This window comes from Rhamphochromis longiceps, linkage group LG6 (genome assembly GCF_057381845.1).
Source record: "Rhamphochromis longiceps isolate RC_006_pf linkage group LG6, R_longiceps_female_GT1.1, whole genome shotgun sequence".
NCBI classification, from domain to species: Eukaryota; Metazoa; Chordata; class Actinopteri; order Cichliformes; family Cichlidae; genus Rhamphochromis; species Rhamphochromis longiceps.
In genome coordinates this window covers 37,429,735-37,440,861 of record NC_140562.1, presented here as the reverse complement: position 1 = coordinate 37,440,861, position 11,127 = coordinate 37,429,735, and the positions used below count along the sequence as shown (strand labels likewise).

Sequence of the window (11,127 nt, the reverse complement as noted above, 5' to 3'; positions counted from 1 at the left end):
TGTTATGATCCTGGGTTAACGTCTCAGTTTCGTGGGAACATACCTTCGGAACAGCCAAGTTCTTCTCAACAGCAAAATAAAAACGTCTGTGTTTTTGTTAGTCGTTTCCTTTATTTGGCCTTTTTGAAGTGATAAAAGTGATGGGAGAGAGGTTCTACGTTGTAACAAAGTTCAAAAACTCTACAACACTTAACTAGTGAATACTCTAACCAGGACTTCTTAGTTCTAAAATAAATAAATATATATGTTAAAGAAAGAAAGACAGACAAACAAGTCATGTAATCTTTTATTACATTCTGTTATCATCTGTAATATTTAAAAAAAAAAAATACTTAAAACATTCAACATCCTCCTGACATGAACTGAAGGTCACTTCACTCACTTAGTGACACTTATCCCACATTTCTTTTCTGAATTTACAAGCCTCTAAAACCTCTTCTGCCAGTATTAGATCACCGTTGTTGTTTAAATTTCACACTTTTAAGTTACCACTGCTACCTCACACCAAAAACATTCCTGGTTCAAACAAGAATATTCAATTTTGTGCAGTAGCCACAGACATTTTGGAACTAAACACAGGCAACAAACAAGCTTTAGCTTTTTATAAGGTTGGACTACCACCATTCTTTAATTTGCAAAATATGAATTAGCATTCAAGTCAAATAGGGCTCTTGTATAATCTAAGGACCTGTAAAATATACTTAAAATTGTTTGAGTCCAATAATCATTATTCCTTATCATCATAATTATTTTTCTATAAAACCATAAGCTAATCGTCAAATCATCACCAGTCCCTTTCATGGGGATCTCTGTAGGGTATGCCCAAAAGGCTAAAAACATCCTTCTCTGTCAGTGTGGGAAGTGGAGTGCCACCATGCACCTTCACACTTCCTTGACGTACCACATCTTTGTTCAGGGAGTGCTCTGATAGGCTCATTCTTTTTGTCTTTGCCAAGGCTCTCATTGAACGGTTAAAGTGTGCCGAACCAGTGAAATACATCAGAGCACAAGCAAACTCATTGTAGGGCACTATGATGATATCCAGCCTGCGATGGCGTTGGTCATGCCCCAGCAAACGGCACACACCCATGTATTTCTTCTGCTCACCGTTCTCCTCGTGGCTCACCAGGTCATCAGTTAAAAACCCTTAAAGTAAACAGGTCAGAAATAAAGAGATTTTTATTAAAAAAAATAAAATAAAATAAAATACATGCTTAAGTTTTTCCCATCAACAAAAATGATGCTTACCACTGTCACGGAGTGTCTGTAAGACTTTAGTAAAAATGCCCCTGTGGGACCTGCCATCAGGGTGAGATATAAGTACATCAACATCTCCACATGTGGCTTTTCCCCGACGATAGGAGCCACATGCTATTGCCACTAGGCCAGGGTCGATGGCTTGTGCAGCATCCCTCACCTGCACATGCATGGAAAAGACCATTAATAAAGCACAAACGCTGTTACCTGCAAAAACATTCCACTTCTTATTGGCATGCTGATATTTTTGTGTGTTGTTTTTTTCACATTTGCTTGTTTTTGTATGTTTACTGGCAAAAAAAGAAAGTTTTTACCTGTTCCCAGCCAAATACTGGGAGGTAGCCTTGCTAAGGCATCGCATATAATTTTGACAAGCTCAAGGGAGCACACATGCTTTAGCCATCTATCTAATATGCACGCTCTATCTGGCAGCTTTGTAGGAAAAAGAAAATCTAAGTAATACAATATGAAAACAACTAGCGTTGTACTTAATGCTCTGGAGCGAACAGGTATCTGGCTAACTTAAGATGCAGCAAGTTTAAGGATTTACTTTTCCCCTTTGGGATGCTCTACTTCGTGAAAAGGCAGTCTGGTTTTTCCATCATCAAGCAGTCAAGGAAAGCTGACACAAGCTTTTTCCTTCTTCAGACCCTCTTTCTACATTTCTGATGGTTAAAGAAGCAAATCTTATTCAGATATCTCAACTCTGTTTAAACTTGACTAAACATATTAGAGTGGTGAAAGAAATAAAGATATTTCAGTCATCATCACTAAATTATACATGCTCTTAATGTGACAGATGAAGATGCATTACCACTTTTTCTATGGCTCCTGCTTCTTCTCTGGGCATTCGGTCTAGAAAGTCATTGTAGTGCTTGAGTCCTATTTTCTGAGTGTTTGTCAGGTGGGCTTTTGTATGGATATCCTCCAAAGTACGAAATCCCTGAAAGGCAAAATGACATTTTTAAGAAAAAAAAACTGTTATGTTGGCATTTGCTTACTGATTTTTTAAAATTCTAATTATTAATAAAATTAGAATAAACTAGAATAAAATTAAAGACATTCACAGCCAAGAATGAAAGTGGCTTGAGATTCAGTGTTTCCTGGAACCTTGTTCCGGTAAAATTGATTCATGAGTCATTAAATCTGATATTATTTTGAAGCCTGGCACACCTTCCAGCTGAAGTCATGGAAGCAGATAAACAATCACATGGTCTCACCTGGATACAACTGTTTTTTCCCCCTCAGTCAGATCAAAATGCTGTAGTTTAGTAAACTACAGCATTTCTTAGTAACTAATTTCAACCCACTGTACTGTTACATCAGAGTTTAGGATGAACCCACTTGAATTCCTAGTCACAGCTGTACCTTTAATAAATATCGTATGGAGGAGTAAAATGATACGGATTTCATTTGACTGAAGCTGCTAATTATACAGAGTATAGCCAGGGAGAATTTTTAAAAGAACTTTGGCGTAGTAAAACTGACATCTCATAAGTGAGTAATTTTACAGTTTAGAAAACCCAATAATGGTATAACAATACATATTGTAGCTCACATTTTCACCAGAATTTGTTATTTTATTAACAGATTTATGAGAAAATGCAATGACTGTGTTGTTGAAAAATAAATTCCAAAGCTCTTTGTAGACAAACTGTCTAATGGCAACACTGTTTTTACATTATCTTAAATCTTCTGTAGTTCTGCACTGCAATCAGTCAATATGTGCAGCAATACCAGTGCGGCAGAAATTTTACCACCATATCAGTCAGGTTGTTTCATTTTTCAGGCTATAGCCCAAAATTTCAATCTTAAACGCCTTTCTGTTACCTTATATTTCATGAAATAGAAGTCAATATCATATCACTGTGTTGTAAAACATATTGTAAGACAGAAAAGACACAGACAACATAATTCACTAACAACTTTTTGTGCGGGGTACAATCTTTGTACTTCAATCTCCTATACTAATATGTGAGTTTTCACCTGTTGGTACCACAGTTGTGCAGTTTTAGTTCCAGCACCCCAGATGTTCATGAAAAGCTCCAGCACTGGCACAGCCTCACCGATGTGATCAAGCTTCCGCAAATGACCGCTCTCCATAATCTCTTCAATTTTGTCAGCCATGCGTTTTCCTATTCCTGGGATCTGACAAGCTTCCTGAGACCAATGGGAAAAAATGTAATTTAAAAAAAAAAAAAAAAAAAAAAGCTAGACAGTCCTTGTATTATCACAGAAGATAAAACTTACAGTACACAATGACATATGCAGGTAATCAGCAATCTAAACATTGCATTTAAAGTATCTGGGTAAGGCTACCTGATATGATGTAACGGGTTTATGGTAGCTTTTCAGTGCGTTGACAGCCTTGGAGTAGCCCAGCGCCCTCCACTTGTCCCCCTGATGCGTGTAGGCCTTGGCCAGCAATTCAAGTTTGTCTGTGATGTGCTTGTTGAAGTTATTACTTTTGGACTGAGAGGACTGGGCACAGACCCACTTCCCCGATACTGGCTTCTGAGCAGCAGTATCTGGACCAAGGGAGAGGCTGGGGCCAGGAGTCTCCTCTTTGGGGTGCTGGCCAGTGATGAGAGCTTCCAGATCACTCTGAGAGACGCCGTCTTCTTCTCCCCGCACTTCCTCTTTGCTGTCTGGGACTGTCTGAGGGCAGGATGTAATGTAAAATAACTGTTTCTGTTTCTTGCGTTTGGGGTCTAAACTTTTTCCCCTGACTGCTCCAAATGATTACTAACTGAAAGACTGAAATGCACCAAGAAGCTGCAAAACAATGTTTTCAACATGATCTGGAAGTTTACCATTTCTGTGTTCTCCTCTTGATCAGTCACTGGCTCGATCAGAGTTTCTGCATCAGGTTTGATATTGAGTGACTCTTTTTTAATTTCTTCGTGCTTTGTTTCAGAGTCACTAAGTGGATAGAACATAAAATGTCATTACAATACAAAGCTTAAAACATATATTACTGTCAACGAGGTAAATGTAAAGTACAAATAAGCTGATACACATTTTCTAATGTTTGTGAGAATATCTTGGGATATTCATGCAGCAGGAGTACAATTTTACCTTTAACTTTCAAAGAAAGCATTTTTAGATCACAAACCTCTTGGGTGAAAGAAGGCTGTAGCTGGCTATATCTAGCAGCTGTTTCTCACTAATGCACAAGCTCAGCCAGGTACATTTTACCAGTTGGACTCCAGAGGGCATACAATTTACTTTCAGCAGGCGCAGAGCCCTTTCGCTGTCCACATTGTCGTCCACAACAACATGAGTGACACCGGGACACAGTGAACTCTCTGTTCGTCCCCCATTCTGCTGAATTTGTCTTTGGAAAATCTGGCATCTGGCATTTCCTATTCCAGCAGGCAGAAGGTACACCGTCACTCCATTAAAAGTGTTTCCTGAGGCAGAAAATGTTAAAACAATCCCAGTAAACAAATATTTTGCATTCTGGCACAGTATTCATTTCTCTCTTAATGTAATGCAGCCTTATTTATATTTTTTCTATGTTGTGCTCCATTTAAAAAAAATAAATAAATAAAAAAAAATCACTCTTTCTGTAATGTGGACGCATGCGTGCAAACACTGTAACCACCTGTGACATCACAGTCATCTGCTGTCTTCTTCAGTGGGGGTGCATCCTTCCCCTGTAGCACTTTTGCCCTTTTGACTTTAGAAAAAGCTTTCATGATACCATGACGAGGCTCCATCTTTTCTGGTGATAGGAGGAGCAAGTGGCCTGTGACGTAAGAGAGAATTATAACACTGCAGTCTAAAGCTGGGAAACAAACACATATTTGGAAAAAAAGTAAAGTAAAATAATTTTAACAGTGATTCAGTCCAGTTTGCTGACATGAGAAAATGGACTTAATTTAGTGTGTGGAAATGTCAAGTAATTTATTGTTCCCTTAACATGTCCTTTAGTGGAATGTATAACCCATCTAAAAATGTTGCAATTATGAGAGACATTTAAGTAATTTTCTAATATTTTGAATTTAACAGCAATTTTAGAGCAATTAGTTTCACAGAGCCTGCTGTCTGAGTTATCAGTACTGGCATTTATAAAAGCCAATAAATGATCATTTCAGAAGAAGACACTTTAAAAGCACCCTTCACTCATGAGTGATGATAGTGTGTCGCTTGTTCTCCAGAGGGCACTCTGCAACTTCCTTGTTGACAGCACACTTGTTTGGAATCCCACAAACAACAACCCTTTAGAGTCAGGCAGAGTGTATACTGCACATAACTACACAAAAATGTTAGGGAAATCTATTCAGATTTCATGTGTCTGAAAGAAAACAAATATTGCTTCATATAACAGGATGCAGAAGTTTTAAATCTTATTCTGGTCAGAACTTTTTGTTAAAGAGATCTTAATGATGCATTGGTGTGTGAGACACATTTAAAGGGTTAAGCTCAAGGGTTTGGTAGGATGAACTTTCAGCTATGTAGCAGTTTAATAGCATTATAATCTCACATAGATTTTGTACAGTACAATGCTTCACTCTGAAATGCAAAGTAGCATATAATACTCCAGTGAGAAGACATCTGTCCCCCATTACTTTGTCGCGTTACACTACTGCTATTTGACTGGTGTGTCAATTTTCTTAACCCCTACTACGAAAATAAATTTTTCTTACAGTTACTGCTTTAAAACTACTCTCTGTACAATGGATACTCTTGACAGATAGTCTGCAAACCGTACACTATCTTTAGCTGAAGCTGACGTTAGCAATAGCCAAGAAATCAGTATTTAGATTATTACAATTGTAGTATTATCTCAATGTATATAAACTAAATTTAAAAAAAAATCTAAAGTTTCCCTGCATAAGTGCATGTTTAAAGTTGTTTTAAACGCTTGAAACTCTAATGTTTTGGATCTTACCCCTGATCGCATGGAACCATACATACAGGAACGTCAAAAGACGGACAACGTTCAATTTAAACGTTTTACTTCCGGTTCATCGAGTATTTAAATTTTGTTAAAATGTATCATAATCCCTGAAGTGACATATTATGTTTTGATTGAAAAAAATAATTGATTCCAGTAAATTCATTGATAATTTTTTACCTATTATATAAATACTTTTGTAATTTGCTTAATGTACTTATCGCGGTTGCTTTGGTTACGGGTTGAATCCGGAAGTGGCTCTATAGAAACATTTGTTTGAAACATGGCTGTGCAGAGCTGGAGTGATATGCTAAAATCGTCAAAGAAAACGGCTTTAATACATGATGGTAAGTGCAAGAAGTAAAATGTGTTTTTAATACAGAGACCTGTTTTTCTCGTTCCCCCAGAATTACTTTCATTTTAAGCATTTTAACTCAGTCATCTCAACTTCGCACACAGCGGTACCGCTAACATGTAATATAAGTAGGTAACAAGCAGGTGGTACAGGTGGTATTGAACTCCATTGAGGTTGTTTTTGCTTTAAAATTACAAGAAATGGGTGTCTTTTTAGTAAAACAGCTAGGCTCCAAATTGTAAAAAATTAAGATAATATGTCCAAAGTAAAGATGTGCTTTTCTCTAGATGTCAACGGCAAGCTAGTCAGGCATTTGCACTGCGCACATTGTTACTTCTCTTTCTTAAGTGAGTTCACCTGCTTGACTATTTAAGCCTGTTGTTCTTATTTGTAAATTACGGTTTGATCCTAAATTTGTAAGGAAAATATACACACACCGGATACTTCCCCTTACCCCCTTACTGGCAGAACTGCCTCAATTCTTCATGCCACAGATTACATAAAGTGCTAAAAGCAGTTCTTAAAGATCTGGGTCCATATTTACATGAGAGCATCGCACAGTTGTGCAGTTTTGCTGACTGCACATCCATGAGGTTCTATCACATCCCTTAGGTGGTCTACTGGACTGAGATCTGGTCACTGTAAAAGCCATTTTAGTACAGTGAACTCATTATCACGTTCAAGAAACCAATATGAGATTACCTGAGGTTTATGACATGATGTGTTATCCTGCTGGAAACAGACGTCAGAGGATGCAGTATTGTTACAAAGAGATGGACACGGTCAGCAACAATAGTCGGCCTTTAAATGATGCTCAGTTGGTACCAAAGGGCCCAAAGTATACAAGGAAAATATCCCCTACAACATTACCCCACCACCTGCAGCACAAACCGTTGATACAGGGCACGATGCTTCTATGCTTTCATGCGTTTGAACCCACATTCTGTTTCTGTTATCCGAATTACACTGCCCTAATCTGAACCTCAATGCTCTCTTGTCCAATTTTTCTGAGTCTGTATGGATTATAACCTCAGTGTCTTGTTCTTACAAGAATGACATGCACCATGGTCTTCTGCAAGTTTCAACATGCTGTGTTCAGAGATGTTCTTCTGAATATGTTGGTCGTAACAAGTGGTCATTTGAGTTACTGTGACCTGCTTGGCTATTCTCTTCTAACCTCAGGCATCAACAAGCCATTTTAATGCTGAGAACTGCTGCTCACTGGATATTTTCTCTGGATTCTCTCTAAACCCTAGAAATGTATGTGTGAGAAAATCCCAGTAGATCAGCAGTTTGTGAAAATGCTCAGATCAGCCTGTCTGGCACAGATAACCGTGCAACTTTTGAAGTCACTTAAATCACCTTTCTTCCTCATTGCGAAGCTAGGTTTGAACTTCAGCAACTCATCTTGACCATGTCTACATGCTTAAATACACCGAGCTGCTGCCATGTGATTAACTGATTGGATATTGACATTGAAAGGCAGGTGTACCTATGGAGTGGCCAGTGAGAGTATATTTTACATATATCATGACAATGATCAAAATTAGAGCTGGGTAAGGACTTAATTTAGTTGGGTTTGGCATGATTTCTGTTGTTGTAGTGAGTAGAGAGTAATTTGTTTACTAATACTTAGGAATTCGCCTGTATGTTGGCTGAATGTCGGTATCTGTTGATATTGGTTCTTTTGACTAAAAATCAGTATCACAAATCAGTGTGATGAAGAGCAGATTTTTTTTTTAAAAACAGGTCAATTATTTATTTAGATTTAATATATTGGTGTTCCTGGTACAATAGTTGGAAATAAATAATAAAGAATAAACAACAAAATAAACTGACTGAAAAACAAAGATCTGAATCAGCTATTGGGACAACTGTTTTGCAGCATTGGTATTTGCCTAGAGTTTTGCAATTGATGCATATCTGCTTATATGGCTCAAATTTGACTTCTTTTTTGTGCAGGAAAAAGGAAGATCCACTATCTCTTCACAGATGGAAAAGAAATGGCAGAAGAATATGACTTAAAAACAGATGAGCTCCTCGGTAAGCCACATGTTTTGAGTTATACACAGCTGAATGGTGCTGTTAATTTCTACAGTTTCATGCATTGGATCAGTTTGTGTCTCATAAAGCATTTGATACATTTCAGTGAGAAAATGGCGCCATAAAAGCACGCTTGGAGTTCAGGGCTTGTGGCTGGTGGAGGTTGGGGAGCCCCTTGCAGGTCCTGTTGCATCTTTGGAGTCTGATATGATCAAAGAGAACAGCTCAAATGTAGGTGTTAACGTTTTAATTAGATCTCTACTTTTGACTTACATTTGTGAAGTTCGTCTTCATTTTGTTTGCGCAGCCCATATTCATGCGTAAAGACACAAAGACCAGCTTTCAGTGGAGGATCCGCAACCTTTCCTACCCCAAAGATGTCTTCAGTGTTTCAGTGGATCACTCTGAGAGATGCATCATCATCAAAACCTCAAACAAAAAGTAAATATGCATGAGAACACATCTGTGCACCTATTTCTGTTTTGTTCACTGGTTGCATTGAAGTCCCTGCATTCTCCCTATAGATGGCACTGTTTACAATACGTTTGTCCCGACAGTTCAGCTTTGTGACATCCTTCCCATGTCTTCCCAGGTATTACAAGAAGTTCAGTATTCCTGATCTCGACCGCAGTCAGCTACCATTAGACAACTCCGCGCTAAGTTTCACTCATGCCAACAACACTTTAATTGTTAGCGTAAGTTTTGCATACCAGCAATTGATATATATATATATATATATATATATATATATATATATGTGTGTGTATGTATGTATGTATGTATGTATATGTGTGTGTGTGTGTGTATTTTATGCAATTTTATCATCAGTTTATGATAAAGTTAAAATTGCTCCAGCCCGAAGAGAATCTATTTAACGAGTATACCTGCACTGTTATTAAAAGAATATATATGTACAAAATATGTTTTTGTCCACACATTCAAAGAAAATGTATCTCTCTCTTTTGCAAAGAGACATAAGAACAGTTTCACTTTATTGTTTAAGCACTATATGCCAATCATGAGAGTGAAGAATTGTTTCTTTTCTTTTTTTTATTTCCCACGTTTATTTTTCGTGCTCACAATAATTGCTTCAATCACTTTGTGTGTTAATTTTTTCAGACTTTTTTATGAAGACACTCAATAATATGCATAAATAAAATCTGTTATTATTATTTTTTCTCTGTTGTCCAGTACGAGAAACCCAAAGAGATCTTAACCCTTGAACAAGAGCTACTGAAGGAGCTGAAAAAGCTGAAGGGGAGTGCTGACGGGGACGTCGACTGCAAAACCCAATGAATTCTGCCTGTGGGAGCCAGGGAATAATTCTGGGTTGCATTTAGAGCAGAACCTCGCAGCATCATTTTCCAGTCACGTATGAGCTCTCATTTATTTCTTCTGTACTTAATCCCTTCATTAAGATTCACTGTGCCTTGTCCCTTAGCTTAATGTCTAATTGTCTTAATTAATTTGGTGGAATTATATGTCTGGAAATGTGTCCAGCCATTTATGTTTGATACAGTGATATTTAGTAAAATATATTATTAGTAGATTTAAAAACTTTGTGGTTTAATTTTTAACCCAAATTCTTTGGCTGACAAAAAATAATGTCAGAATCTGTTTTTGCTTCTTTTTACCAAACCTACTGTGGAGAAGTTTTGTTGGGGGGGTCACATAACCTACCGGCCTCCTTCCATTGATGTCCTTGTAAAACACTCAAAACACACAAGGCTTCATCCCTGTTCGTTCCGAGGTCACAGTTACGAGGACATCCCATTTGTGTTAAATGAATACCCTCATGTTCCTTGTATGTAGTGGGCCACCCTGAAAGCCATTACTGAAACTTGCGTTACCATTTCCCTTTACAAGAGAAGGCGATTCTGACTTAGTGGTCTATGTCCAAAGTGCCGTAGACATAAGTAAGAATTAGATGCAACTGTTTTTGCAGAGCTTTATTTCAAATTTCTATGAAATTTGTGTTTGTTTGTTTGTTTGTTTAACGTGAAGGAATGTGAAGCTGAGATTTTATATCTTTGAGAAACTGAAATGTTTGTGTATACTGTACGCTGAATGAGGTTTATTAAAGTTGGGTATTTCTCTATTTTTTTTTCTTTAATCCGAGTTCAATTAAAGAAAAATTGAAAAATTGTTTGCTGGTGAGGAATACTTAGACAGTGGACAACAAAAGAAGTAGTGTGTTTAAAGGAGACAATGGCATTTAAATATAGATTGTTTGAACCCTGTGATTCCTTGCATTTTTTACCACTTGTCCAAACCCAGAGAGCAAGTACAGAAAGCAGAGACAAAACCACAGGTCTCTCTCCCTCACTATTGTGCTTTGTCTTCATCCAGATGGAAAGAACAAGAATATAAGAAAACATTTCAAAACCAGCTGGCCCTGTCGCTTTGTAAATTCTTGTGAGGGGCCTGACTGTCAAAATGACAAAAATAAATTCGTACGTAGCGTTTGATAGTTCGGTCTTGGTGCCAAATGTTGATTCTGATTATCTTAAACATAATGAAGGTTTCTGCTGCTGAGTAGCGTTCATTTAGAAGTCTTAATTTTCTTTAA

The 11,127-nt window shown here is 37.5% G+C and overlaps 2 protein-coding genes across 2 annotated transcripts; one reads left to right on the top strand and one right to left on the bottom strand.

Moving 5' to 3' along the window:
* Positions 1 to 274: 274 nt before the first annotated feature.
* On the bottom strand, positions 275 to 6,215 carry poll (polymerase (DNA directed), lambda). Its single transcript, XM_085410559.1, has 9 exons — positions 6,155 to 6,215; positions 4,865 to 5,008; positions 4,373 to 4,670; positions 4,071 to 4,179; positions 3,577 to 3,915; positions 3,244 to 3,417; positions 2,072 to 2,200; positions 1,249 to 1,417; positions 275 to 1,146 (listed from the first exon to the last, which is right to left on the bottom strand). Exons 2-9 carry the CDS (start codon positions 4,977 to 4,979, stop codon positions 785 to 787), a joined length of 1,695 nt encoding a protein of 564 aa, XP_085266685.1. The 5' UTR covers positions 4,980 to 5,008; positions 6,155 to 6,215; the 3' UTR covers positions 275 to 784.
* A 164-nt stretch (positions 6,216 to 6,379) lies between these two features.
* Positions 6,380 to 10,656, top strand: dpcd (deleted in primary ciliary dyskinesia homolog (mouse)). Its single transcript, XM_085410577.1, has 6 exons — positions 6,380 to 6,507; positions 8,478 to 8,558; positions 8,665 to 8,789; positions 8,866 to 8,999; positions 9,151 to 9,253; positions 9,750 to 10,656. Exons 1-6 carry the CDS (start codon positions 6,444 to 6,446, stop codon positions 9,852 to 9,854), a joined length of 612 nt encoding a protein of 203 aa, XP_085266703.1. The 5' UTR covers positions 6,380 to 6,443; the 3' UTR covers positions 9,855 to 10,656.
* The last annotated feature ends 471 nt before the right edge of the window (positions 10,657 to 11,127 follow it).

What these genes read in the sequence shown, in the direction of transcription:
- poll (XM_085410559.1), bottom strand. Translation starts at nt 4,979, where the DNA reads ATGGAGCCTCGTCATGGTATCATGAAAGCTTTTTCTAAAGTCAAAAGG. An exon ending in AGCCTTCTTTCACCCAAGAG is followed by an intron (nt 4,180 to 4,372) that starts GTTTGTGATCTA and finishes CTATCCACTTAG; the next exon opens with TGACTCTGAAACAAAGCACG. An exon ending in CACAACTGTGGTACCAACAG is followed by an intron (nt 2,201 to 3,243) that starts GTGAAAACTCAC and finishes TTTGCCTTTCAG; the next exon opens with GGATTTCGTACTTTGGAGGA.
- dpcd (XM_085410577.1), top strand. Translation starts at nt 6,444, where the DNA reads ATGGCTGTGCAGAGCTGGAGTGATATGCTAAAATCGTCAAAGAAAACG. An exon ending in AACGGCTTTAATACATGATG is followed by an intron (nt 6,508 to 8,477) that starts GTAAGTGCAAGA and finishes TTTTTTGTGCAG; the next exon opens with GAAAAAGGAAGATCCACTAT. An exon ending in TCAAAGAGAACAGCTCAAAT is followed by an intron (nt 8,790 to 8,865) that starts GTAGGTGTTAAC and finishes TTGTTTGCGCAG; the next exon opens with CCCATATTCATGCGTAAAGA.